General features: G+C 50.3%; 2 protein-coding genes across 3 annotated transcripts; one reads left to right on the top strand and one right to left on the bottom strand.

Annotated features, from left to right (window-relative positions):
* Positions 1-1,770: 1,770 nt before the first annotated feature.
* Aurka (aurora kinase A) lies at positions 1,771-17,513 on the bottom strand. 2 transcript variants are annotated; one of them, XM_051185524.1, is made up of 9 exons: positions 17,219-17,513; positions 15,212-15,258; positions 11,392-11,650; positions 9,884-9,938; positions 9,089-9,280; positions 8,322-8,460; positions 5,066-5,214; positions 2,287-2,461; positions 1,771-2,192 (listed from the first exon to the last, which is right to left on the bottom strand). In XM_051185524.1, the coding sequence occupies exons 2-9, from the start codon at positions 15,251-15,253 to the stop codon at positions 2,007-2,009; spliced, it is 1,197 nt and encodes a 398-aa protein (XP_051041481.1). In that variant the 5' UTR covers positions 15,254-15,258; positions 17,219-17,513; the 3' UTR covers positions 1,771-2,006. The 2 variants fall into 2 exon arrangements, with proteins under 2 accessions (XP_051041481.1, XP_051041472.1); XM_051185515.1 differs by lacking the exon at positions 17,219-17,513 and adding an exon at positions 17,062-17,212.
* Positions 17,514-17,583: 70 nt separating this feature from the next.
* Positions 17,584-27,265, top strand: Cstf1 (cleavage stimulation factor subunit 1). Its single transcript, XM_051185551.1, has 6 exons — positions 17,584-17,645; positions 19,272-19,468; positions 21,438-21,715; positions 21,851-22,048; positions 22,795-23,185; positions 25,211-27,265. The coding sequence occupies exons 2-6, from the start codon at positions 19,300-19,302 to the stop codon at positions 25,468-25,470; spliced, it is 1,296 nt and encodes a 431-aa protein (XP_051041508.1). The 5' UTR covers positions 17,584-17,645; positions 19,272-19,299; the 3' UTR covers positions 25,471-27,265.
* Positions 27,266-27,744: the final 479 nt, after the last annotated feature.

Genomic DNA, 27,744 nt, shown 5'->3' with positions numbered 1-27,744 from the left:
CCCCGGCCCTTCTCCCCTCTCTCCTGGGTAGCCCCGATTATAACCAGTTCACTGGCCATGTTCAGTCTTGCCTCTCTACTCTGGGCTCCTCCAGATGCCTCTGGCTGTTCTCTACAATAAAAACCTTCCCCTGAGCCATACCATGTCAGCTTGCAGAGTTCTATAGTGGAGAGCCAGTGTTTGAACTCTGAAGTCTGCTCAGCTGCATGGGGCAAAGCTTTGCATTTTTCTTGCTCACAACTTAAGTTACTTTGACAATCAGAAAACACAGAGAAAGCCCTGCTGGTCAGCAGAAATGCATTCTACCAGATTCAGCTGACCGTTTCGTTACGTCATTTGTCTCAGCTAACATTTAAGAGGAATTTTTGTGAGACAGATTCTGTATTCGTGAGATCTTTAAAGTGGGGTTGCACTGTCCTCTTACTGCAGACCACAGCCAGCTTTTACTGACTTAATGTCAGGATGCATTACAGAAACTAATTCTAATGACAGCCAGGGAGCAGAGCGAGATGCCCCAGGACAATGACAGGTGATACCCTGTGTAGACTAGTGTAGACTAGATGTGGCCTCTCCATCACCCTGTGTGGATCCCCACCCATCCTACTCTCCCATTCAGTCAGGTCCCTAAGTAACACATGCAAAGAAACACATTGAAAATAGCAATAAGAATACAAATTGTACCTAGAGCGTGGTCTTCCGAGCCAAATCCCACTCGCATGTCTGCGCCCACAGCCAGACCAGGGATGAGTTGAGAGGCTGAGACACTAAAGTGCTATATATAAACAAACCTATGAAAGCAGGTCTGCTCCTGCTAGGAAACTATTTTAGAATGTCAGCCATTGTTTGCCTCTAGTTTTTTAAACAGACCAAGTGAACTGCTTAGATTCTGTGGAACCAATAAAAACCTTTGTAAAATGGTGTGTTTTATCATCTGCCGAGCCGCCGCTGCCGAGTTAGGGGCAGCACCATGTGACGTGGCATCAATCTGCTGTTAGCAGGAGCTGCTGTGGGCAGCGGTGCTCCACATTGAGCTTGGATCCCAGTAGTCCCGTGATAGTTGACTGCAGCGTGAGTGGACAGTCCTTGGGGTGGTGCTCTCTCAACAGTTTGGCACAGGACTGCCAAGGGGCGGCCTCCTCAGCTCCACTGAGGCAGAGTGAGGGTGGCCCAGTTGACATGACATTTTATTTCACTAGCCACTTGCGTTTCCCTGTCACCTGACGTCTGGTGTCTTCAGTTGGCTGTGAAAGCTTGTCTCTCTAACTCCAATTCCCCTCCTGTTGATGGCCGCAGCGCAGCTGAACTGAAATGTCAGGAGCATGTATGTCCAAGAGACCAGAAAGCACACCGCTCGCTCACTCGGGCCGCAGCAACCAGGAGACCAAATGATTACCCTTGTACTCCAGGTAGATATTATACACATATTTATATATTTAACACATTTGTATACATGACAATAACAAACAGCCCGTAGCATCTAGAAACACCTGAGTCAAGTCCACGGCAGGTGGAGCACAGGATCCAGTGTGGTGGCTGAGAACGGAGTCCCATACAGGACAGGCTTACGGAGGCAGAAAACAAGTGTGCTGAAGGGGTGCCACTTAATGAGGACGCAGATACAAATCTTTATTTTAACATTTAAAAGAAAACTAAATAGTCATTCCAACAGCTTTCCCAGGCCTGGCGACCCAATAAGTTACACACACACTCAGGCACTTGAAGGCTAGACACAGGTTCTCACCAGGGAGGTGAGAAAGAGTGGTAAGACCCCCACAAGGACACCTTGGGGGACAGCTGCAGTGAGCCTTCCCTCCAGATTGATGAACCAGGAAAAGCAGCGTGGTTCATGGGGCTTGGGCAATGTCACATGCTCAGGTGGGGCTTCCTGGATGCAAGGCCAGGGACTGCCTGCTCAGCAGGGTGTTCTGAGGACAGTGATGATGGCCCGGAGGTCTCGATGATAGTGTGTTTCTCACAGATGCACAGAGCCCATGACTCCGGATTCCCTATGATGATTTGCTAGTTAGCTCTTTGGTTTTTTGGCCAGTCGAAGGTTTTGAGGAGTTCGCTCTGACCCAGGGATGCTCAAGGACCTCTGCTAGTGTGAGCCTCTGACTTGAGTTGTGCTTTAACAGTCTTGAAATGAGGTCCCTGGCTCCCTCAGTCACAAAATCAGGGAATGTGAATTCAACCTGCAAAATAAGTGACAGAATGACACAAACGTGGGTCAGAGGTATGCACGAATAAACACCAGCCCTCGGCAGGAACTGAACAGCAGCATCTTACCCGCGATATCCTTCTGTAGGTCTCCTGGTGGGTGTGTGCCTCGAAAGGAGGCATCCCAACTAGGAACTCATAGCAGAGGACACCCAGGCTCCAGAGGTCCACCTTCTCATCGTGCATCCGGCCTTCAATCATCTCGGGGGGCAGGTAGTCCAGGGTGCCACATAGTGTGGTTCTCCTGGACGAGGGAGACCGGGGTTGACACACTGACATACGTGGCATGAGCACATACATGTGGCATGAGCACCCCCAGCCCCAGGCAGTGAGTCAGACATGCCGGCAGGGAGTGTATAAGGTTACACACCAGCCACCATGCTTAACTCCAGGGCCGCTCAGGAAATCTAGAGAAAGCAGTTGCGCTTCTCTCATCCCTAAGCCAGACTGGGCTTTGAAGGAGGAGCCACCCCGGGAAGAAATGAGGAAGTCGCTATGCAGTGCTCTCTGTAAACTTGGAATTCTGCATGAGCTCAGTGACGGGACACTGCCCTTTTAGGCTGGGTACTGGCTCGTGCCTGTAATTCCAACATCTGGTAAGATGAGGCAGGAGGGCTGACAGGTTCAAGGCCGACCTGGGCCACAGTGTGCGATTGTGTGAGGAAATCAGGAAATGGAAAAGGAAGTCTTAGAAATGTAAAGGTCTAAGGATGAAAGAGGCAGTCCATACCGCATGAACACTCCACTGGGCTCTTTAACACTGCAGCTGTTTTTGGTTAGGAAGTTTAAAGATTGCATTTATACTTAACATGTGCTTCGCCTGCCTGTCTGTGCACATGAATGTTGTGTCCACGGGCATTGCATCTTCTAGAACTGAAGTACAGTTGTGAGCCACCACATGGGTACTAAGAACTGAATCCAGGTCCTCTGCAAGAGCAGCCAGGGCTCTTGATAGCTAAGCCACCTCTCTAGCCCGATTGTTTTAAAAGCATCTTGCTTCATAGCCCAGACTGGCCTCCAAGGAGCGATCCCCCTGCCCCAGTCTTCTAGCTGCTGCTGGGATTGTAGGTGTGTATTATCAGCATACCTGGCTGGATTGTTTAAGACAATCTAACCAGACTGGCTCCAACTTGAGGTCCTCCTCTCTCAGCCTCTCAGTTCCTGGGATTAAAGTGTGCACCAGCACACTGGGCTTAGATTTCTCTCTCTCACTTTCCACAGAGGGCGTGTATGTGTGTGTGTTTGTGTTCTGATTTAAAAGTAGCCATAAAATTTCATGGACAGCTAAAGAAATCTAAGAATTAAGCTAACATTAGAGGTCACAATGGCGGTGACTGCAGCTCCTGTCTTAGGGATGCACACTGCAGCTCCTCTGTCTTAGGGATGCACACTGCAGCTCCTCTGTCTTAGGGATGCACACTGCAGCTCCTCTGTCTTAGGGATGCACACTGCAGCTCCTCTGTCTTAGGGATGCAAACTGCAGCTCCTCTGTCTTAGGGATGCACAGTGCAGCGTCTTGATCTATGACTGACTTTAACTCTACAAAGCCAATACCAACTGGGCTCTGGGATGGAGAGGTGGACTGCTGTGTAGCCATCACCAATCCAGCGTTTTCTATCCATTTGGGTTCTGAAAGCCACAGCTGGAACAAGCTGGGGGCAGACAGTGGAGACCACTGGTGCTGAGATGGTGCGGAGCAACTCACTCATGCCTGTGCCCCCACAAGCCCTCTGTGGGACTCTCAAAAGATGATCCCCTATAACCAGGCAACTATGCTGCGGAGCATAGTTTGAGAAGCAGTTGGAGCAGCTGTCAGGATTCACACCTATTGTCTCTTCTAAAACCTGCAAGCTCCATCTTTATCCTGATGTCACCACTGGACAGGTCACAGTCCTAGCTAATCATACAACCCATGACACTATAGCTCTCTGGTGGTTGTTTTACTGCATAGCAGGAGCACCTACTGACTGACATCAGCAGTTCAAAAACCTGTCACAGTGCGCTGGAGACAAACACAAGTGACCTTAAACTGGGCTACTTTTTAAAACAGGCTTTACATTTTTTAAAACTACATTGATTTGCTTGGTTGGGTGTGTCCACCTGTGTGAGGAAGCATGCCACGGAGCAAGGCCGGGGTCAGTTCTCTCCTTCCACCAAATGGTGCCAGGACTGAACTCAGATTGCCAGGCTCAGTAACAAGCACCTTTACCTGCTGAGCCTTCTCCTCCAGCCTCTGACAGGCTTTTTAAAAATACCGTTAGGTAATGTTTTTAAAGTAGTCCCCCAAACAGGCAAGACCTTGACAGCAGGGGCCCTGTTCACACGAAATACCAAAGCTATTCAAACCCAAATTCAACTGGCAAAGTGTGCAAAGTCTGCCCACTTTTCACTGTTGTATTAGATGACATCTCTGCTTCAGCTTTAAAGGGGACCGCAAAGGTCTAACCCTGCTGCGGACACACGCAGGAGGCAGGCATCCTCAGAGCTGCACCCACACCACCTGGTTTCAAAGTTCCAAACAACTGGCTCTTGGCTCTGCTGTCCACCCCTGGTAAGGTCCAAGTCCCTCCAGGGCACCTGTCTTCACTTATCGACTGTGCATCAGCCATACCTCTAAGTTCATCACCCCCTTCCATTAGCCTCTGGGGACATTCAGCATCCGTCAGCTGAGGCCAGAGCTCAAAATGGTCATAGAAAAAAAAAACTTTGTCAGGTCTACATTCTTCCAAAGTATTCCTAGGTCAGCCAAGGCCCCTTATTTCAGAGTAGGCTAGCATTCAGCTAACAGTCCCCACCCACGCCCCACCCAGGGCTTCTGCCAACTGCTCCCACCTCTGGAACTCCATACCTGGAAGATGGAGCGTGCACAGACCACCCGAAGTCTGCAATCTTCAACTCTCCATTTGGCCCAAGAAGCAGGTTCTCTGGCTTAATGTCTCTGTGGATGACTCTCTTTGAATGACAGTAAGACAGAGCGTTTGCCAACTCTGTGATGTACTGTTGAGGAGAAAGCATTGAAGCCCAGAGTTAGGTCTATGTAATGCAGTCAGGCAACTGAAAGTTGATCCAACAGAGACTAATGTGTTTTTCGGCTTTTGAAGCAAACATTGCAGACAAACGGGTAAATCTATATATAAACACAGCTGCAGCCTGAGAGACTCACTCGGAGCTCAGTTAACACTAAGCTAATACCAGTGATGTGACCTTGTCAGGCAGGGACAGCATTGGCCATAAGCCTGAATCAGAGTCCTACCAGGCAACTGAGAAAGAACTGTACCATTACCAAGTCAAACAGTTTAGCAACCTTTAACCATTTAAACGGCCCTGACCAGGTGCACAGACCCAAGGAAAAGTCCCAGTCTGCTTTGCATCCCATGACAATAAGTTTTAGTCAGGATCAAAGTATGTGAGCAAAGGAGGAAAGACAGGTGAGATCTGTCCTGCCCCCTCCACTGTGAGTCTAGGGCTAGGCTGGAGTTCAGTGTAGCTACTTACTCCGAGCATGCATGAGACCTCAGAGCTGAGGGTGGCCCAGTGTCCCTCTGTGTCACGTGCATATGTAATTAGCAAAAAAAAAAAAAAAAAAAAAAAAACTTTTTTCCCAAAAGGAAAATACGGCAGGAAAAAAAAAAAAAAAAAGAAAAAGTCATTGTCAAATAGGACATTTTTCATTCTTGTGGAGACCACAATGAAACTGACACTGTACACTGCCAGGCAGAGGCCATGGACCTCACTCCCAGAGCCATCGGCAGCAGGGGTGAGGGTTAGCCTGCCCTTCCCCCACACCTCCCAGGCTGAGAGACTAGGGCTAGGCCTAGACCCCACACACTGCTCTACAGTTATGTAAATTACATGAAAAGTAAACAGGTGGGAATGCTATTCTAAGTAATAAGGGATCTAGAAGGAAATATTCTTGACTTACAGTCAAATGCCCACACTTGGATTGAAGCCTTAAATGGGGAAGTGTGAATGTGTAAACGACATTTGGGGTCTGAAGTAGGATAACATCAGAAACCAATGGACAATTTCCTATTTACCTTGAGAAGAAAGTTGGTCAAACTGATTTTTTTCTTGTTTCTGTGCTTTGTTTTTCAAGATAGGGTTTCTCTGTGTAACAGCCCTGGCTGTCCTAGAACTCACTCTGTAGACCAGGCTGGCCTCAAACTCACAGAGATCAGCCTGACTCTGCCTGCCAAGTGCTGGGATTAAAGGTGTGGGCCGCCACCACCACCTGACTGATAATTTCTTTAATGGCCAATTGAAGAAGCTGAATAGTCAGGCGGGCATGGTGGCAGCCGTAATCCCAGCGCGTGGCAGGCAGACAGGCTGCGGGAGGAGAGCTGCAATGCTAAGGAACTAACTGAGAGCACAAACTGTCTTGAGAAGGGGTAGAAAGGGAGAAGCTCGGGCTGGGAGGAAACGACTAAGAGTTAAAACACAACAACCGGAAAAGCACTATAAAACGACGAGCGATGCAGGCAGCCGATGGTGTATAAGTGACACTAGGAAACCACAGATAACTGGAAGAGACCACTATAACCTGTCAGAACCATGATGTCCAAAACCCTGACAGCAAATGCCAGAGGAGGAGGAGGGCTGATGCTCAGTGACAAAACCGCCACCAACTGACCCAAGCATACTGTGTTACACACATACGCGCACTGGAGCGCACGCATAACTAATGAGGCGGCAGCTGCTCTCACCGCTGGCATGCAGTGTAGAGTGCAGACCAGCTCGCTGCATCCGGACACATGAACACTGGTCAGTACACACGTGCTCGCCTTCTCTGCACCTTAGGACCTAGAAGCAGCAACAGCTCAGCAGCAAGAGCTCCCGCCCTAGTCACTGGACCCCGACTTCCAGGAACTCTCCAGGGAAGGAATGGCTGCTTCTAGGGACAGGCCACAGAGAAAGCACACATACAGCCCAAAGCCCCACATGGCGGTTTATATAGGAACCAGGAAGAGCTCCCAGTAGCCAATGCTGAAACAACAAAATAGAGAGGCACTGGCCACATAACACACAACCTCTGCAGTTTCAGTTAAAGACAGGACAGACAGCTACTCTTCTAGAGGACCCAGGTTCAGGTCCCGCACCCACATGTGTGTTCACAACCATATTATGAAACTCTAACTCCCCCTTCTGGACTGTGCATGTGGTACACAGATAAAACATGCAGGTAAAATATTCCTATACATGAAATAAACCTAAGTATAGCATGGCACCCCAGGCACAGGACACTAAGCTTGCCACCTAGCAAGCGGTCACATTACAGATGTACAATGGTGACGTGAGGCAAGACTGCACTGGGAACTAAGATCTTCCCCAGTGCCCACAGCCTTTTCCAATCACAAGGAAAATGAACGCACTCACACGAAAGCGTGGACTTAGGTGCACAAGTCATGCTCCAGTACTGGGTCAGTTATGACAAGAGTATATTAACTAAATTGGTGTTGATGATAGAGAAATAAGGTGTGGGCAAACAGAAACTCCATGTTGTTATTTTTGCATCTAGAACTATACTAAGACACTGTAGTAGTCTGAATGTAATTGTCCCCCGTAAGCTCACAATGGAGTGGCACTATTAGTAGGTGTGGTTTTGTTGGAGTAGGCGTGGCCTTATTGGAAGAAGTGTGTCACTGTGGAGGAGGGCTTTGAGGTCTCCTATGCTCAAGATAGCACCCAGAGTCTCAGTTCACTTCCTGTTGCCTGCAAGATGTAGGACCCTCAGCTCCTTCTCCACCACATCTGTCTGCACAGCCATGCTCCTGGCCATGAAAATGGACTAAACCTCTGAACTATCCCAATTAAATGTCTTCCTTGATAGGAATTGCCATGGTCACGGTGTCTTTTCACAGCAATAGAAACCCTAAAACACAAAGTAGATGACAAGGGAGAGGGAAACTAGATTAGATTATATACATTTCCACAAACAAACAGTCACAAGTCACCTACTCTATGAGGTGTAAGTTGCTTTGACTGATCTCAGCGATTTTACCCTACGAAGCCCTTTCTATGAAGACAAAGTCAACTGCAGCGTGAAGAAAGGTACACTGTTAGACAAGGGAGAGAGTGAGCATGAGCCTGGCCAGTGAGACACTTACAGTAGCTGTCCTCTGCTCGTCAAACTTGGAGAGTTTCTGGAGCTCTCTATAGACTGTCCCAAGGGGCGCGTATTCTAGAATTAGATAAACTCTGGTGGCATCATGGAAATATCCATACAGCCGGAGGATGTTGGGGTGCCTGCAACGAAGAATGGAGAGGGTGACCCCTGGCTTCGAGCCCACTGGATGCTGTGAATGCTGACCCCTGAGGGAGCAATCTCAGTGCGCGCCTCACAGCACACACAAGATCTGGACCCTGAGCCCACTAAGAAAATGACACCGTATGTGGATTTCAAAGTACAAACGGATTTGGCTTTGGTTGACACTGCTCCCTTTGAGATATCTTTATTCTTGTCAGCTGAACACCAGCCTCTGTGTGCTGAGGAGGGGCGCGTGGGATGTGCCAACAGGGCACTCAACCAAGGCCAAGGGGCCGGCAGTGGTAGGTGCCAAGTGGCTGGGCACAGTCTGCCGGAGGTGACAGCACCTCTCTGGTCCCCGTCCCCACCCTGCCAGGTGACAGCAGGCCAGACAAGCCGCGTGACACCACAGCTTCAGGGCTGGCGTCCGAGTCAAGCCTAGAAAACCCTAAAAGCAAAACGGGAAAATAAAGCAAAACAAAACAAAATGCACTGACTTAACCAGGGTCTTCCCCTAATTCTCCCCGAGGAGAGAAACCCAGTGAACTGACTGAGTGATGCCTTCCTTGGGGCTAGGCATCTATGGGAGTCGCGCTGTCCCCTGGTCCTCTGGCAGGGGCCACTCACCGCAGGTGGGACTGTATCTCCACCTCCCTCCGCAGCTGGTGCTCCACCCCTGCCTTCTCCAGCTGGGTTTTAAACAGCACCTTCAGGGCCAGGATGAACTTGCTTTGCTTCTCCCTTGCCAAATAGACATTGCCAAACTTTCCTTTACCCAGGGGGCGGCCAATGTCAAAGTCTTCCAGAGTCCACTGCCTTCTACAAAGTAATGTGAACATTAAAAATACCAAGTAAACTCTACCATTTCCCAGGTCCGCCTGACAACCTGTTCAGGCTCAGACTACATCCAGTATGTACTCGGTAAGCAGCAACCCCAACCACCAGAATGAGCCACAAACCTTAAAGCCCAACTTCCCCGGCCCAAAGCTGCCCTCACTCCAAACACAGACTGACAGCCCTCACCACCACCTTGCAGGACCGTGTGGGGACCGACCTGCACAGCCCGTGAAGACAACAGGCCTATGGGGCAGAGTCACTCTGGTGTGAGACAGAGCCACTGTCACAGGGTGGGGAAGCAGGACACACCCAACAGGCCGTTTCTAATGGCCTCGCAAACGATGTAGAAGTTCACTGAGTCGTGTAGGTCTTCTAGTCTGTGTTGTGTATTCATGTGTGATGTTTTTCTATTTGCTACTTTTGTAAGTGATTAAGTTTCCATAAAAATCTTCGATGAAAAACATAATTAAACAAAGAAGTAAAAATAACTTTTGTCCCCTGGTAAACTTGACTTAATGGGGATGGTGTTAAGGTTGGTGGCCGGCGGCCAGATGGGTACTCCAGTAGATGAGGAAGGAAGCTTACTTTTTTGAGTCTTCAGTTTTCTGCTTTGATGCCTGATCATTTTCAGAATGATTTCCTATATGAAATAAGTTAAAATACTGTTTTTAGAACAACTGTATAATTCTTTATAAAAAAAAAAAAAAAAAAAAATCTGTGAACAGAGAGAGATCAAAGGATAGTCCCATAGCAGGCATGTGCTGTGCACCTTCAATCCCAGCACTGGGAAGGCAGAGGCAAGCGACCAGCCTGGTCTATAGAGCAAGCTCCAGGACAGCCAAGGCTACACAGAAAAAAACCCTGTCTCAAACAAAACAAAACAAATAACAACAAAAAACCATCACTAAAATACTAGAGGTACATGATAAACCCGGGCTTTTCATTTTTTTCACTGGGAGAGACTACTAAACCAGAAACCATAGCCCATAACCTGACTTCTGCCATAAGTGGTCTCATAATTTCTGAGGTAAATAAACATGAGCAGGGCCCCCTCCAACAAGACCGAGAATGTCCCTCCTCACTTGGGCTTTCGCCTGGGAAGAGCTTCCAGAGAGAAACCGGCAGCAGCGCCCACTCCATCCCCATCCACAAGCTGCCCACCACCTTCTCCACCGGCCGTGGGGGCAGTAGACATATGTCCAAACTAATTTCTCCTGCATTGCATGAGTCAGTCTCTCAACTCAGGTCTTCTTATCACCACTGCGGGGGCTAAGGACCATGACCCCACAATATGACTGGAGACCAGAAGAAGCCACCCACAATACACCTTAGCCTCTTCTGTCCAGCCGATTGGGAGCTGCAGTCCCGGGAGAGTCCTCAAGTCCAGGTGCATTTCTGAGGGACAGACGGCTAAAAGGCTTCACCCACTCCTCTGCCCTCCACAGCTTATTGCTGCCCCTCTCCCTCCCTCCCTCCCTCCCTCTCTCCCTCCCTCCCTCCCTCCCTCCCTCCATTGGAGGTCCCAGGCCTCTCCATTGCTGGGGCTCAGGATCTTATAGCCAGTCACCCTTCTAGGCACCAGTATATATGCACATAATTTAAGTGGGTTTCCTCCAGACTGCCTGCCTGCCATCAGCTCATTTTACAAACTCCTCTATCCCCTTATAAGGGCCCAGCTCAAGTTTTCCCTCTTCCTACACGTTACAGCTACCTCTTTCCGGCTCATCTTCCTAGTCTTATCACCCAGTCATCTAGAGTCTGCTTCCTAAATGAAGCAGCAAATTCATCCACGCCTCTCAGGAGGAGTTAACTGCTCCAGTCACTGCGCCTGAGTTCAGCCTCCCTCCCAGACACCCCAACACCAGCAGCAGCCTCTGCCTTACAGGCAGCATCTCCTTCTGCTCCAAAGAGCCTCCAGTAGCTTCCCCCTGGCAGGGCCGGCCGTTACATCTGTATTCATCCCATCTCCTCTTCATCCCCATCAGACACAGTATAGAAGCTAGGGCGTCAAGGCTAAGTACCAACCCACCCATTTGCTTTATGAGCAACAGCTGAAAGAATGGCCGTCCAAGGCAGTGATAAGAGAGGCTTACCAGAGTCCGCAGGTGGTGCCTGCTCACTCTTCTGAGGGTCACTAAGCTGGGGCACGGGACGAGGACCGCTGGCAGCTGGCAACTGCTTTGGCGCTGGCTTCTGAGCTGAGACAACTTTCTGTGCTTGTGAAGGGACACGGTGGGAGGAGTTGGAAGGACACAGGACCCGCTGTGCCTGGCCACTGCTAGCCAGTCCTAGGTTCTGAGAAGGAATCTGCTCTGTCACCAAGACTCGTTTTGGACAAAAGGGACCTGTGGTCTGGGATAGAGAGAAAGTAGGGATTATGGCTGATGGTATCCTGAGAACTCAACCAAGTTTCCTTTGTAAATCTAATAAAACTCATAAATATCGTGGATAATAAATGGAAATGGGGGCCAGAGAGAGGACTGAGCAGTTAAGCCGCTGGCTGCCTTTGCAGAGGACCTGGGTTTGGTGCTCAGCGTCCACATCTGGCGCACAGCCATCTGTAACTCCACATCCAGGGGATCTGACGCCCTCTTCTGGCCTTCTGAGGTTTCTCTCACACACGGCACACAGACATACATGCAAGCACTCATTCACATGAAATATAAACAAATCTTTTTTAAAAATAAAGTTAAAAGGGGGGAGACGAAACTATTTTAATGTGCATCTGGCCAAAGGGAGGGCACCTCCCACCCTGGCCCCAGACCCTGCTCTGTTAACCATGCGACGCCTGGTATGCTGGCTCACACCTGTCATTCCAGCACTTGGCAGGCTGAGGCAGGATTAGCACTGAGCTCCAGGCCAGCCTCAGTGAGACCGCTCAACTGTTATATCAAAACCTCGTAATGAAGGAAACCCGTGACTATTCACAGTACCAGCATCCTCAAGCAATTCTGCAAAGCAGTCTAAATTTATGGTTATGCAAGTTTCCCATAAGACGGTTATGGCATTACTGTTCATTTCCCTGGGTTTCACTTTCAGAGTACTTATCAACAGGGCCTCACTAGGTAATCCTGACTGGCCTGGATCAGACTCTGTCTCAGGCTACCTGCCTCTGCCTCCCAAGCACTGGAACTAAAGGCATGCATACCCTCCACACCCCACCCAAAAGAGATAGTTTTTAAGAGTGTAATCTCAGCCTGGCCTTGGTGGCACACACCCTTAATCCCAGCACTTGGGAGGCAGAGACAGGCAGATCTCTGTGAGTTCGAGGCCTGCCTGGTGTACAAGAGCTAATTCCAGGACAGTCTCCAAAACCACAGAGAAACCAGTCTCCTAAATAAATAAATAAATAAATAAATAAATAAATAAAAGTAATCTCCACCCAGGCTTTGGGGCCCTGGAAGCACACGCCTTTAATGCCAGCTCTTGGGAGGCAGAGGCAGGTGGTGGATCCCTGTTTGTTCAAAGCCAGCCTGCCAGCCTGGTCTACAAAGTGAGTTCCAGGACAGCCAGAGCTGTTACACAGAGAAACCCTGTGTTGGGGAGAAAAATGTAATCTCCAAAACTAAAATGCATAAGAAATTATTAAGAAGTTGAGTTTTCAATAGGAAAAAAAGGAGTAACTTTGACAAAGAAACAAATGTAATCTCCTATAAGAGTAATTATTACCACACTACAATATTCATAAGTAATGTGTCAGAGTCTTAAACAGCTCTTAAGACCCATGCCAAGCACTCAGAGAGAAGACGGGACTTCCTTCTGCTTAAAAGAGGCTCAGGATCCACCACTCACTCAGAGGGCAGGAGCCATCTCCTACAGAAATGGAGGCCACCACCCAAGAGGCCTCCAGGCAGGGTCAGGAAAGGGTAGAAAGAGTTCCAACACCAAAACAACTTCCACAGGAGCCATCCATCCATCCATCCATCCAACTATCTATCTATCCATCCATCCATCCATCCATCCATCCATCCATCCATCCATTATCCATCCATTATCCATCCATCCATCCATCCATCTATCCATCCATCCCCGTGGCTCAGCAGATAAGGGAGGGCTCTTGCAGCTAAGCCTGACAACCTGGGTCAGAGTTCCTGACACACGATAGAGAATGGACAACAACTATACTGGCCTGCCCTTGGGGTTCCGACAGGACACGCCCTCAGCTACAGCCACTAAGAGCACCACCTGTGCACATTCACTGTGCTCCCTTTTAGAAGGGCCCTGCCCGCCTCCCCTCCTTTCTCCTTTTTGCTCTCCCTTTCTCTCATCTGCACATGCTCGCGCGCGCGCGCTCGCTCGCTCTCTCTCTCTGCCTCCCTCCCCCTCTTCCTCCTGCTGCTCCTGTCTCCCTTCCCCTAATAAAAAAAAAAAAAAAAAAATCCCTCTGCTTGAACCCTGTCTCATGGCATCTCTCGTGAACTGTTTCCTTAAATTACAACATTGGTTCCCTGACCAGGAAAGGCTCTCCTGGCGTCTCCTCCTTACAGCAGGCAGTTTGAGACAGGCCAGGACCTTGGAACCCAGTTCACATATAACAGCCTAGTTTCTCTGGATCCCTGGATCCTTGAATCCAAATCGTCACCATTGGCGAACCAGTCCACCTTCCCTACCTTAGGCTAGCTATTACCAAGAGTGACAATTCGTCTGCCTTTTGGCCTAGTTAAATTAAATCCTGGTATCAGGCAACCATGGCTCTCTCTGGCTGAGTCCTTGGCCCCTACCCTTTGTGTGACGACCCACTGGGTGACCTGTGGCGGTCTCCGACCCTCAGGCCCTTCACTCCCCACCCCTTGACTGGTGAATCACCAAGGTGGCTTGTGCCTTTCTCCCTCAATCCTTGCTTGATAAAAGCCAATGGATCTTGTTCTGCCTCATTCGTGAGGATTAAGTCTACCAAACTCTGCTTCACAGCACTTGGTAATCACTTCATGCTGGGGCCCCACCTACCGGCAACAGATCTTTCTCACTCGCTGATGGTGTTGCCTTCCATTCAATACCAACCATTGGGTCTCTGGTGGGGTTACCCGCTTCTCACCATCCCCCTGGATGTGAGGCTTCCTTTCCTCGCCTTCTGGCTTTTCTGTGTCTCTGGGGCTCAGAGCCCTTGAGTGACAACACACTGGATGGCCTGTGCCTGTCTTAACATCTCCTGGGATTGCAGGCCCTTCTGTCTTATTTCCCAGCCTCACTCATTGGAGCTGTGTCATTGTCTACACCTCCCTGCTCCCATTGGGATTGTTTGGAGACCCACTGACCACTCCTAATCAGCTCCTGTTGCAGACCACCAGCTGGAGGCGCAAGGCTACCAACCCTTTCAGGAGTCGGTTTGAACCCACCAAAAAATGGCATTTTACCAGGTTCAGGAGGCATCTTGACGGTTCCACAGAGCCTGAACAGTTAAGTGAAACAGCCAGCTACTCCAGGATGTGGATATTACCCCAGCTTTCCCGGGTCCCCCAAAAACGAACAATGCCCCCAGGCCAGCAGGAAGTAGTCTTGAGGACACACAGTGTTCTCCCCACCTCACCTGCTACCCCTTTCTAACACCTCATCTTAGAATAAAAAGGGAGGAATGTTAGTAGTCAGGCATCTATACTGGCCCGTCCCTGGGGTTCCGACAGGACACGCCCTCAGCTGCAGCCACTAAGAGCACCACCTGTGCACATTCACTGTGCTCCCTTTTAAAAGGGCCCTGCCCACCCTCCCATCCTTTGTTCTCTTCCCCTCTCTGTCTCCTCTCCTGTTGCTCCTGACTCCAGAGGCCAGCCTCCCCCTCCCCTTCCCTAACAGACCCCTCTGCTTGAACCCTGTCTCAAGCCATCGTTCTCTCTCGAAAGGCACTTTTCTTAAACAACAGCTACACACAAACAAAATGCATTTCATTGGATCATGATTACAGGTAATTCTTTTTACCTTAACCGGCCTGGAAACACAGTTTTCTTTACATCTGTCCATGTCACCTGAAGAGAGAAACGAGAGCCTTCATTTAAAGGAAGCCGCCTGCTGCTGTGCTCCAGTCATTGCTTCTGATTGACAGGCAGACCTCTGTAACCTGAATACCTCACACTTTCCTTGGTACAAGTGAAGCAAGCTGACAGGAGATGGATGTGAGGTCCTTTCCCACTGACAGTCACTGCATCTCCTCACACCCTCTCCCATTCTCTTCCCTCCTGGACATCTTCCTTCTGCTTTAACACATGATGCCCACCATACACAGCCTGCTTGGGTTACCCATTTGACCCACAGCTGCCTCGGGTCATGATCCCATCTCTCACCTCCCTTGGAGCAGCAAAGCTCACCTACTCTTTTCCCAAGCCCATCCCCATTGGGCCTTGCTTGACCTCATTTTCCCCTAATCCCAGTCCTTTGCCTTCTTATCTATATCAGATGACCTTCACAGATCCTATTCAGCTAAGATTCACAACTCCAAGTGGGTAAACTGCAGGTATGGGCCTCCGGTTCCCCCTTTCAGATATACGGTTGCCGTCAGGACAGACAACGGAGTGTGTTGCTGAAGAGCCCATAATGCAAAGATGAGGGAGGCTAGGCAGGAGACCGGAGCAGTAAGTGAAGGCCTGTGGCTGAACCCAGCTCACCAGATGTCTGTAGGGATTGGAGCTCCTGCGCCCAGATGACAGCTTGGCTAAACGACCCTGCATTTTAACTTCCGGATGATTAGCTCTAGCAGGGTCCTATCCCCATATTTCTATTTCCTCCATCTGCAGTGGAGCCAGTATTTTGTTTGTTTGGTTTGAGATAGGGTATCTGTGTGTAGCCCTAGCTGCTCTGGAACTCAGAGATCCCTGTACCTGCTCTCAGGTGCTGAGATTGAAGGAATTTGGGAGCATATACAGCCTTATGTTTTTGAGGCAGTGTTGCGTGTAGCCCAGGCTGGCTTTGAACAACATGCTACAGTGGAGGATGATTTTTAACTTCTGATCCTCCTGCCTCTACTTCCCCAACGGGATTATAAGCATGGTCACCCTGCCCAGTGTATGAAGTGCTAGAAATCGAATCCAGGGCGTGGTATGCAAGAACTCTGCTAACTGAACTACATTCCCAGGTAGGCTCCACTTTGGGGAAAGGCTCTCTCATCTCTCACACTGTATCTGAAGCTAGCTTCTAACTCAAGGCTACCGTCCTGCCTCAGGCTGCTGATGTGAGCAACCACACTTGTTTTGTTTTTAAGTATTTCTGTTGAGCTCAGGCTGGCTTCGGACCTGCCATGTAACTTCTCTGCCTCCACACCGTCAGAACTGGGATTAAAGGCGGGGGCTACCACGAAAGCTTGGGTAGGCAGTGCTGGAGACCCGAACCCGAACCCGGGACTTCCGGGATATTCTACAAAGGGAGCTTTAACGGGTCTACGCTTTGAACCAGACCCTCCCCCTCCCCGCGCCGCCGCCCCAAGTAGTCCCGACAATGAACTGCTCAAAAGGCTGCATGCAGCGAGGGCAGCACCGATCCGGGGCGTCTCTACGTGGGGACTGTCATTCCCCGCCAGACTAGATCCCCGCCTCTGCACCCGAAGCCGCAGGCGCTTCGTCCACGCCACCACCGGCCGTTTGCAAGTCACCCGGTTAGTTGGTGGCCCGGGTCCCGTCCCCACCAGAACCTACACCCGAGGAGGGAAGAGGCCACCTGGATCTTTGTTACAGCGAATGCAAACCCACTGAGACAGCCTGCCACCCCCACGCCACCCAGCGCCCCGCGTCGCTCTGCAGCACCCAGGCTCTCCCTCGCCCGCCCGGCCCGCTTCCTACCCAAGGGCAGGATCCCGTGTCCGGCGAGGCCTGCAAGCGATCCCAGGAGCTCAGCCGTTACAATTCAAAGGTTCCCCTTTTAAAATAGGAGTTAAACCCTCTCCTCCGAAAGCTGATTGGCTAGAAGCGAAGCGGCGCCGTCCTGTGATTGGCTCACCGTGAACGCGACGACGGGAAGCTCGTTCCGTGCCGTGGCTGGGGCGCAGGCGCACTGGGCCGTCAGAGCCCGGAAGTGGCGCGCCAACGGCCTGTCCGATCGATCTGTGGCCGTTCTGCCGTTCGCCGTGCTCCCCGGGATCGGGCGCTTGCCGGTCACAACAGCAGCCCTTTGCGTTCAAGGGTGCCGCGAAGGTGACCAGCTCGGAGGAGGTGAATGAGCGTCTCGAACGTGCCAGTGAGTAAGATGGCGAGACGGGCACAGGCCTGCGAGTGAGCGGGAGGTTGCTCGGCGCTCTGCTGCGCGGCCTTTGCGCGTGCGCGGTGGGTGTGCGCTCAGAGCGAGCGATCGATCGGGCACGATTCGCGCCTCCATTTTTTTTTTTTTTCCCCTGGAAGAGAGCGGGAGACCGAGACCCTGATCGGGGGTACGGGGCTGGGGTGGGAGGCGTCGGGGAACGGGCCGGTGCGGTTGGCTGGGGTCCGGCGTGGATTGCGCGAAGGAGCGGCCTAGGGGACAGGATGGCGGGAGGCCGTACGCCCCAAGCCCGTGCCCCTAGGTGGCCGGCCCGGCCTGCACCCCGAGCCTCGGGGCCTCGGTCCCGGCGGGTCCCCGCCTGAGCCGGACGGCCGCGCGGCCTCGCCCTGGGCCCCTGCAGCCCCGGGCCGGGCTCTTCCCGCCTTGGGCCGGGGAATTAGGTGAAGCTCACTCACTTCCCCCACCCCACGCCCCTTAGATCTCGTGGTCCGAGCCCAGCTGTCCCTGGCAAAGGTGAAGAGATGGAGGCCAGTGGTTAAAGTTGTGGGCTCCGGGGTGCGCGTTCTTGCCCTCAACTTTTGGGGCTGACTATATATAGCTTGAATGGCTGTCCTAGATTTCTGGGGCTCCGTTCACTCTCTGTAGTGCCCCAGTGTCTTATGCGAAGGGTAGATTTGTGTACAATTTACTTCTAACGTGAGTGCGCGAAGACACTGAATACCTTCGTTTTGCGATCTGATGCTGATCAGGTGCTCGGAATCGTGTCTGGCGGCGGGAAGTGCTTCCGTGAGGGTTAACTGTTGAAGTTTCCATGTGTGGCCTTGTGGTCTCCTGTTGTTACTCAGTCTAGGGCGTCCAGCAGGCTAAACAAACACTATCCCCAGTCTTACCCTATTGCTGTTCACGGATTCCTATAGCCAAAATCTGACCACGCACATTATCAAATTATTTACCAAAGTTGATGCAGAAGCTGTTGTCTTCAGTTTTGTTTCATTTTCATGGGCTAGAAAGCTTAAATCCTCCCAAGTAAAACTGAGCGCACAATCTGTTCAGGTTTTTGCATTCCTTATTTGTTCCGGTGATAATCATTTTAAGCTTTTTTGTGACAGGGTCTCACTATGCAACCCTGGCCGGCCCGTGACTCCTGTGTAGACCAGGCTGGTCTCAGAATCACAGGGATCTGCCTACCTCTGCCTCCTAAGTGCTGGAACTAAAGACCATGCCCAGCACTTGGCAACATTTTTATTAAGCCATTTAACTTAGTTTTTTCAAAACGTTGAACTTGGCTTATTTTTTCGTTTTCAGATCCTCTTGTTTTTTGGTGATGTATTTATGTAATATAGTAAGCTGGGTTGCCTGAAAACAGGTTTTAAAAATAATAAAAAGTCACCAATACATCTATAGTCCAGCTGGTGAGAAAAGTAAGGTAGCCCAGGCGTCTGACAAAGTGTCAGCAGCAATCTGCCTCCGGTACACACCAGTGTTAACAGAAGGAATGGCAGGGATAGCAACAGAGAGAAGTTGCAGGTGGTAGTTCAGCAGAGGAGAAAAAATAGTGAGGGGTTCCACGGTAACCACCGGTGACATTATTCATACAGTCTCTGTATGTCAAGCACCCACCTGCCTGCACTTTCTGTGTGCCATCTTGATTAAGCCGCCAGTGACTTAGGTAGCAAGTGCAGAACCTGAACCAAGAAAAACACGGTCACCATCCAAAGATGATACAGCCAGTGAGGCTGAGCGTGGCCTGGGAGTCTGCACTGCTAATAACTGAGCACCTCTGCTTTTCACTTAGCATCAGGGAAACTGTCCTCTTCTGCAAAATGTACAGAACCAAAGTGGGTTTGAAGGACCGCCAGCAGCTCTACAAACTGATCATTAGCCAGCTGCTCTATGATGGCTACATCAGCATCGCCAACGGCCTCATTAATGAGATCAAGCCCCAGTCGGTGTGTGCCCCCTCCGAGCAGCTCCTGCATCTCATCAAACTGGGTAAGCTAGGAGTCGGTGTTTGCCCAGGCGGTTTCTGAGGTTATTTCTGTGTAGTTCCAGTGTCCAGGGATGGGTGGGTGCTGAAGTCCGGCGATGAAGTTGTTCTGATGTGTTTATGCAGCTTGCTGGGCACTCCCCGCGGGTCTCGCTCAGGTGTCATGGCAGTTTCTCTCTCACCTTTAAAGATAATTCTTCTGTCCACTCTGCCACAGTGGCCCGTTTCCCTCATGTCAAACTATGTGAGCGTTGCTTTGTTCTTTGATTCATTTCCGCACTTTCTTCACCTTCCCACTCCCTACTCACCAAAAGACCAGAATCTCTGGCTATCTGCACCTTGTGTTGGTATATCCTGGCACCCATACCCTCCACAGGGTTTGAATGAATTACCCAGCTGGGCTCTCATTGTCACTTCCGACAGTTATGGGAGGTGTGTTTTGTTTAAGGTTGCTTTCAGTCAGCAAGTGGTCTGCACAGTGCCCTCGCTCACACACATTGTTCTGGGTCAGGGTGGAGGCATCCATAACGACGGATATGTCCACAAAAAAAGATGTCACCGCACAGAACACAGCTATTCCCTTGACCTGATAATGCCACTTGTGCAACTGTCCTGAGGGGCAGTGGTAAATTAGATTTTAATTCTGGGTGATCATAAAAGTGTGTGGTGTTGAAGTATAGTGTTGAGGACTGTTTAAAGGACCAAGCTATAGTGCAGGCCTGGGTATGCGTTCAAAAGCAAGAATTGTGTGCATAGGAAGAGTCCACGAAAGTTCATGGGTTTTAATTTCTCATGCAGCAGTTAGTTATTGTTCTTGTGATATATGAGGCTATTTTTAAATCCAACTCTTTCTTGTCAAGGGTCTTTGTGGGGGAGTGTTTGCTATTAATATTATTACCAGTTTTTAGTATTTTGAGTATTTGGGTGTTAGGCCTGCCCGTATGCCTATGCACTGTATGTATGCCATGCCCCTGGAGGCCAGAATAGGGTGTTGGAGTCTCTGGAACTGGAGTTACAGACAGTTGTGATTCGCCAGGTGGGTGCTGGGAATTGAACCAGATCCTTTGAAAGGCAGTCCATGCTCTTGACTGCTGAGCCATCTCTCTCTCCAACCTGTTTTATTTTGTTATTTCTTAGATTTATTTTATGTATATGAGTTTTGCCTGCATGTATGTGAGTACCTGGTGCCCACAGAGGCCAGTCTCCTGGAACTGGAATCATGGGTGGTTATGAGTTACCTTGTGGGTGGTGGGAACTAAACCTGAGAACAAGGACTCTTGACCACTGAGCCACCTTTTCACTGTGTAGCCGTGGCTGGCCTGGAACTCACTGTGTAGACCAGACTGGCTTCAGCTCACCAGCCTCTGCCTCCCAAGAGTAATGGGGTTAAAGGTGGGCTCCTCTACTGAGCTTTTTGTTTGCTTTCTTGCTTGTTTAAGTTCAGATCTCTTATCTCCCAGGCTACCTTAAACTCTGTGTAAGTGAAGTGAGTTTTAAACTCATGATCCTCCTGCCTCAGTCTTCAAACCCCACAAGCATATTATTTATAAACTTAAGTATGGCATTCTTTGAAAAGCATTTCACTAATGTCAGGAGTGTAGCTAATTCACACCAGAGCTGCTACTAACTGATCACAGCCCTAAACATTAGAATTCAGAGCTGGAGATATAGCTCAGTGATAGGCTGTTTGCCCGGCAGGTGTGAGGCCCTGGGTTGTCCTCAGCACCATGGAGAACAAATGTCACCACAGTGCCACTGTTTTTATTGCATTTTATGGGTGTTGGTAAAGGGTGGATTTGACTGTGGAAGTGTGCTTTTCCACAACCCATTCTGCCTGCAGTGTGCATCTTAGGACAGGCAGGTGCATGATTTGTCCAACACTTGATGGCATTGGTAGACACCATTCTCACTTTAGATCAGAAATGGTCTTTGCATTTCACAGCCTTTCTCATGCTCTTCCTTTTGATTCCTTAGGGATGGAAAACGATGACACTGCAGTTCAGTATGCCATTGGTCGCTCCGATACAGTTGCCCCTGGCACAGGGATTGACCTGGAGTTTGATGCAGATGTCCAGACAATGTCGCCCGAGGCTTCTGAGTATGAAACCTGCTATGTCACTTCACACAAAGGCCCATGCCGTGTGGCCACCTATAGCAGGGACGGGCAGTTAATAGCCACAGGATCTGCGGATGCTTCCATAAAGATACTGGACACAGAAAGAATGTTGGCCAAAAGTGCCATGCCAATTGAGGTACCATTCCCGCCTACCATTGCTCCAGACAGCACAGCTTTATGGTTGCCACCTCCGGTTGCCCCGTGGGACTGGGGACTTAGACCAGGTGCCTCTGTACCTTGAGCATCTATCTCTCCCTTTCTTGTTGTCCAGGTCATGATGAATGAGACCGCACAACAGAACATGGAGAACCACCCCGTGATTCGAACTCTGTATGACCACGTGGATGAAGTCACGTGTCTTGCTTTTCACCCTACAGAACAGATCCTGGCCTCGGGCTCAAGGGATTATACTCTAAAATTGTTTGATTATTCGAAGCCGTCTGCAAAAAGAGCCTTCAAATACATTCAGGTTAGAGATTAGAGGCACACACACGTGACTTTTTTAGCTACAATATTTTATGACTATTTTCTTAAGATTCAGGTACTCTGCAACCATTTTTTCCAGGTGGGTGGCACTTAGAGCAGATGCTGTTGGTGTATGGGTCATGGCTGTCTCCCAGGTAGGACTGCAGAGGAGCTAGTCAGTAGATCACACTGTGATCCCAGTGTCAGGAGACTGGGCAGGAGGACCGTCACAAATTCAAGGCCAACCTGCTTCATAGTCGGTTCCTTGCCAGCTTGGGCTATAATAGTGTGAGACCTTCCTTGTCTCAAGGCAGGGGGTGGGGGAGGGTTGAGCCTAGGGACTGGGGAAAAAAACAAGCAAAACTCTCCCTTCCATAAAAGTATACCTTACAGCCACTGAAGTTCTCTGCTGGGACTGTTGACTGTCCCAGAAAAGCAACTTGTGGTCCCTTACTGGGTCTGCATTGCAGAAATGCTTGTGTTTTCAGAAGCGGCCTGCATCAGGCATTGGCTGGGTTCTCCTTAGTATTTGCTGTCCTAGGGCTGTGTGAGTGCAGCTCCCTTAATCCATTTGCAAGGGTCCATCTGATTTCACCCCATGTTCATTTGCAAGTGAAGCTCCAGTCTGGTTTTAGGAATAACTGACCAGAAAATAGTGTTCTGCATCCCAGGACATGCTCTTTTCCTCCTGCCTTCTGCTGCTTGCTGAGCTGGGGGCTGGTGACTGACTCTGTGCCTCTGTCCACGCAGGAAGCTGAGATGCTGCGCTCCATCTCTTTCCATCCTTCTGGAGACTTCATCCTGGTTGGGACTCAGCATCCTACACTTCGCCTTTATGACATCAACACCTTCCAGTGTTTTGTCTCGTGCAATCCCCAAGACCAGCACACTGATGCTATCTGTTCAGTTAGCTACAATCCTAGTGCCAACATGTACGTCACTGGCAGCAAGGACGGCTGCATCAAGCTGTGGGACGGCGTCTCCAATCGCTGCATCACAACCTTTGAGAAAGCTCACGATGGCGCGGAAGTCTGTTCTGCCATTTTCTCCAAGAATTCCAAGTACATCCTCTCGAGTGGAAAAGACTCTGTAGCTAAGCTCTGGGAAATATCCACAGGGCGGACGCTGGTGAGGTACACAGGTGCGTGAGAAGGTGATGCTGGGATTTCTCTATTATCCTGAGGAGTAAGGTACACTGGAGGAAAGGGGTTCAGAGAGGGCTTCAGCCCATCCCTAGACCAATACAGGTAGCCCTGGAAGAGATCACCAGTGTCCGTGTGTGAAGTAGGCCTAGCGGACAGGAAGGAAAGACAGACAGCTCAGTCCCACCGTTAGTCCCTGCTAGTCTAGTGTGTAGCGGCTGTGCCCATGGGCTCCTTTTCTGGTGAGTCCTGAATTTGCCAGTGCGGTACTCAGTTCAAGTCTGGGTACAGTGAGTTCTGTGTGCTGCCTCACCTGCTGTGTCCCACAGCAGCTAGGAGCAGCTAGGACTGTTGTTTGATGGGAGCCTCCTGGGAGGTTCCACGGCCTGCCTGCCTTTGTGAGGTGTGTGTGTCTCACCACAGTAAACACACCAGGGTTGTGGCTTGTAGGGGACCAGTATTGGAAGGCACTGTCTGTAGTTAGCATCTTGGAGAGGGAGATGGAAGAGCTGGTGACAGTCAGGCCACTAGGGTGCAGCACATTCCCTCTCCGTGTGGCACAAGCTAATTGCCTAAAGAATCTTTGGTGACTTTGATACTTTATATGGTGTCATTTTGGAAAACAACTCTTAAAGTTGGGTATTCCTTGCATACAGAAACAAGTCAGTGAGCATGACAATGCTGTTTACAGGTGACAGCCATGCACCAGGCTGCTATCAAGAGCTTGGATTTGTGTGCGCACCTGGAGTGTGGTTTATTGGCGGTTTGTTTTTCTTAAGGAATGTATACATTACTGATTTCCTTATTCCCAAGTCAGCACCCTGGCAGTCAGCGAGCCAGGGTTTCCATTCTGGTTTAAAATTTCCTTAGAATGCCCAGTGGTCCTGAAATCACAGGGGAGAAGGGAAAACTGAAGAGGGCCTGGGATGAGATGTGTTAGTGCATTATGTTTCTATGTAGTAGACAGTTCAGCCATCTTAATGTGTAGATAGGCTGTGGACAGATGAGGAAAAGCTGAGCCCAAATTGAGAAGAAAAGAGTCAAAATTTGCAGTATTTCATAAAAGAAGTCAAAGTGGGTATCAGTTATAAAATGAGCAGCTTTACTGTAACCCAGGAAGTAGAAGTGGGGACCGCTTTCTTGGCACAGCAAACCGTCTCTAACCCAAAGGACTGTGTTATTTTATCCGTGACAGTTTAAGAAGTCTGCATGTTTTACTGATGGCTCATTTGGTAAATATTTCAGAAAGGTAATTTAGTTCAGGTCAAATTTCAAATTTGTGGTTTTTGTCACACTCTTAGGTGAGTCCGTGTGCCTGCACAGAGTGATGTCTGTGGAAGTTAGGGACTTACGCACATTAGAAGCCAGAGGCCACTACAAAGCACTGAGTGGATCTGCCTTGCCCCTGTTACTCCGTGCAGCCTTTGAACACTTGCATGGTGGGGCTTGTGGGGCTTGTGCTTTAACCCTCAGCAGCCTGTGGGTAGGCTCTGGGGGTGAAAACAGGAAGGCTTGAGTTGGGGCGTCATCTATACCCAAAGCCATGGCCCCTGGGGAGTACACACGCTGCTACTGTGAAGGGTGTGTCCTCCTCCATAGCCATGTTCCTCTTACAGCTATCTGCACTGCAAACTCTTGAACGGAAGGAGCACGTGACCTCTAGTTTCTGCAGTTAGAAGTGCAGGGGTTTTTGGGAGGCTGTCCACCAAAATATAGCCTCACTCAGTAGTCAAGTGCCCTGGCCCGGCTGTCTTACTCTCTTACGCGTTACATGGTATTTGCAACACTCTTCAGTGAACACAAGCTGAATGCCCAACAGCAAGAATGGTAGTGATGCCCGACAGTGCCCGGAGCTATGGGTTCACACTCCCTAGGGAGATGAGTGGTGTGTGTAGCACCAGGCTGTTGTGAGCCTCCAAGTGCATGAACTCGAGCGGTTACCTGGGTGGTAGGCCTGGAGGGGGCCAGTGTTGGCAGCTAGAACATGCTGAGGTGTGAGGCTGACATGTTGGTTTGTGTGACAGGCGCGGGTCTGAGTGGACGGCAGGTGCACCGGACACAGGCTGTGTTTAACCACACTGAGGACTATATTTTGCTGCCGGACGAAAGGACCATCAGCCTCTGCTGCTGGGACTCTAGGACAGCTGAGCGCAGAAACCTGCTGTCCCTGGGACACAACAACATCGTGCGCTGCATTGTACACTCGCCCACCAACCCTGGCTTCATGACGTGCAGTGACGACTTCCGAGCTCGGTTCTGGTACCGCAGGTCCACCACTGACTGAGCTGGCCCCACTCCGAGGGTTCTTGTCTCAGGACTCTGCCCTCCTCCTTGGCTCCTGCCACCAGCTGCAGTAGCGAGCAGCTTGTACCATCTCGTGGGTGTGCGGCCGCCCGGCTCCTGCCTTGGATTTGGAAGCTTTTTTTACCTTGATGTAGATCATGGTGGGAAAAGTTGGAAGCAGACCTGTGCGCGTTGTCCTGTTGCAGTGATTTCTGGGTGGTTCCCACCAGCTTGGAAAGGATTTGCCATGGCTTTCGCCTCTTGTGCCTGGAGGAGGACAGAGTGTTGCAGTACTTGGTGGCCCTCGGGAGTCTCAGAGCCTGCCTGCCATCAGGGTCTTTTGCCACTTGAGCCTGTCCTGCCCCTCTGTATCTCCTTCCGATGCGTTTCGGCACATGAGGAGGGCTGCAGCTCTGAGGACCTCTGGGTCTGTGCCCTGTGCAACCACCTTGCAGGGACCCCGGCCCTGTCCTGAGGTGATGTCATCTGGTAATAAAGCTCAGCTCTGTGACCTCGCTGTTCCTTCTTCGCTTCCTTAAACCTAGGCTTTCTAGGAGCCCCATCTGCCACTCCTGCAGCTACTCCTTGGTCCAGCCGTGCTCGCTGAGTGTGAACGGTGTCTGGCTCATCAGCCCAGGGAAGCAGGGTGATCAGGAGCGCCGGGCCTGCCTTGGATAAATAGCAGGTTTGAGACCAACCTGGGCTAGGCCTGCCTTCAATCCCAGCTCTCAGGAGGCGGAGGCAGAGGCAGGTGGGTCTCTGAGATCCCAGCCTGAACTACATGATGAGTTCTAAGACAGCCAGAACTACATAGGTGAGACCTCCGTCTCAAAAAAAAAAAAAAACCAAATAAAATGGATGGTAATGATTTGAAGTCTGAGCCCCAAGAGCCTGCCAATGCCCCCAGCCTGGCAGTAACATCTTTGGGGTACACAGGGTATGTTCTTGGGGGGATTGCTGCAACCTCTGATGCATCTGCCTCTTGAGGTGTCTGGGAAGTAGATGGCGTCTCTCTGTCTGATGTAGGTGAGTCAACCCTGTGAGCCCCTCTTACTAACAAAAGTTTGCTCTCTTTCTCCTCGAGAAAAATCCTGGGGACCTGGAGGCAAAGTGAGGCCACTGGTGAAGTAGTGAGCATGCCACAGTGAGTCACTGCTGTGCGGTGGAGACTCTTGACATAAACATCCCTTCCAGCCTCAGCACTGCGGGGCCACTGGGTTTGGGGTCGCAATCCTAAAGAGCTGTATTTTTGTATCCAAACTTAAGTGTGAACTTACACTTTTATTTTGCATTCGGATTCTACAGTATTTAAACATGGCCACCTGGGGGTGCTACCCACAAGATTATACGAAAGCTACTGGATAGGGACAAGGGCAGCCACTCTACCCACAAGCTCCCCGCTTGTCCCTCTGACTTCCCTGTTGCTTTCCTGCTGTGACACTGCAGACAGAGGCTCAGCTTCTGCACTCCCAGCCCAAGCTGGCCTGATGCCACGTGTGAATGAAAGCAGTGATGACCTCCGAGCTGTCCCTGGGCGAATCTCTGGCTGTGGCTTCAGGACTGACATTTACAAGACCACAGTTCTCTGTTTTCAAATAGTTTCCTCCCCTTCCCCTGTCCCTTCCCTATCCTGCCTTTTAACAGCTGGTGTAGATGTCGAGACTCATGGACACGGTGTTCACATCTGGATAACTGTTGTGCATCACACCAGCATTTGGGTGATGAATTTATCTGGTCAGAATAACCTATGCCTTCTGTTATTTTTAAAAGATGTGATTTCTAAAATAAACTTTTTTTATATAATGGTGCCATAAAGATAGTTTGTGTTTTTGGAGATTGCAGTGAGCCTTCCCGCACTTGAGTGGCAGTTCTTAAGCCATAACGGTGGGCAGGACATTTCACAGCTTGTTCTAGAGGTCCTAGCCGCATTCTGGTGGGCTCTTTGTTCTGCTGAACAGAAAGGATTCGTTATAGTTCCCTTCCTTCAGATCAGTTGAAGGAAGCTTTTTTGCTTTGTATCTGTTTCCTTTAGAGAAGCAAGTTTGGAGCGCCTGGTCTCAGCTCTGGCCTTGACTTGGTAGGTGGTGGAGGTAGCCATTGTCGTGGGATGTCAGTGCTCTTGGGTGTCCGAAGGCCTCAGCCCCACTCTCTAACCGGCACCTGAGGGAGTGGAGTGTGTGTGAGAGTACTGTGATGTCACACAAGCTCAGGGGTGAGGGACAGCATTTGCTCCCAGGGAGACTTAGAAAGTAAATGAGTCATCTGGAGACCCTTC

This window comes from Phodopus roborovskii, unplaced genomic scaffold (assembly GCF_943737965.1).
Source record: "Phodopus roborovskii unplaced genomic scaffold, PHOROB, whole genome shotgun sequence".
NCBI lineage: Eukaryota > Metazoa > Chordata > Mammalia > Rodentia > Cricetidae > Phodopus > Phodopus roborovskii.
The sequence above is the reverse complement of the archived record's forward strand: the minus strand, read 5'-3'. Positions and strand labels throughout refer to the sequence as shown.

What these genes read in the sequence shown, in the direction of transcription:
- Aurka (XM_051185524.1), bottom strand. Translation starts at nt 15,253, where the DNA reads ATGGACAGATGTAAAGAAAACTGTGTTTCCAGGCCGGTTAAG. An exon ending in AAAACTGAAGACTCAAAAAA is followed by an intron (nt 9,281 to 9,883) that starts GTAAGCTTCCTT and finishes ATTACTTTGTAG; the next exon opens with AAGGCAGTGGACTCTGGAAG. An exon ending in GTGCACGCTCCATCTTCCAG is followed by an intron (nt 2,462 to 5,065) that starts GTATGGAGTTCC and finishes TCCCTCGTCCAG; the next exon opens with GAGAACCACACTATGTGGCA.
- Cstf1 (XM_051185551.1), top strand. Translation starts at nt 19,300, where the DNA reads ATGTACAGAACCAAAGTGGGTTTGAAGGACCGCCAGCAGCTCTACAAA. An exon ending in CCTGCATCTCATCAAACTGG is followed by an intron (nt 19,469 to 21,437) that starts GTAAGCTAGGAG and finishes TTGATTCCTTAG; the next exon opens with GGATGGAAAACGATGACACT. An exon ending in GACGCTGGTGAGGTACACAG is followed by an intron (nt 23,186 to 25,210) that starts GTGCGTGAGAAG and finishes TTTGTGTGACAG; the next exon opens with GCGCGGGTCTGAGTGGACGG.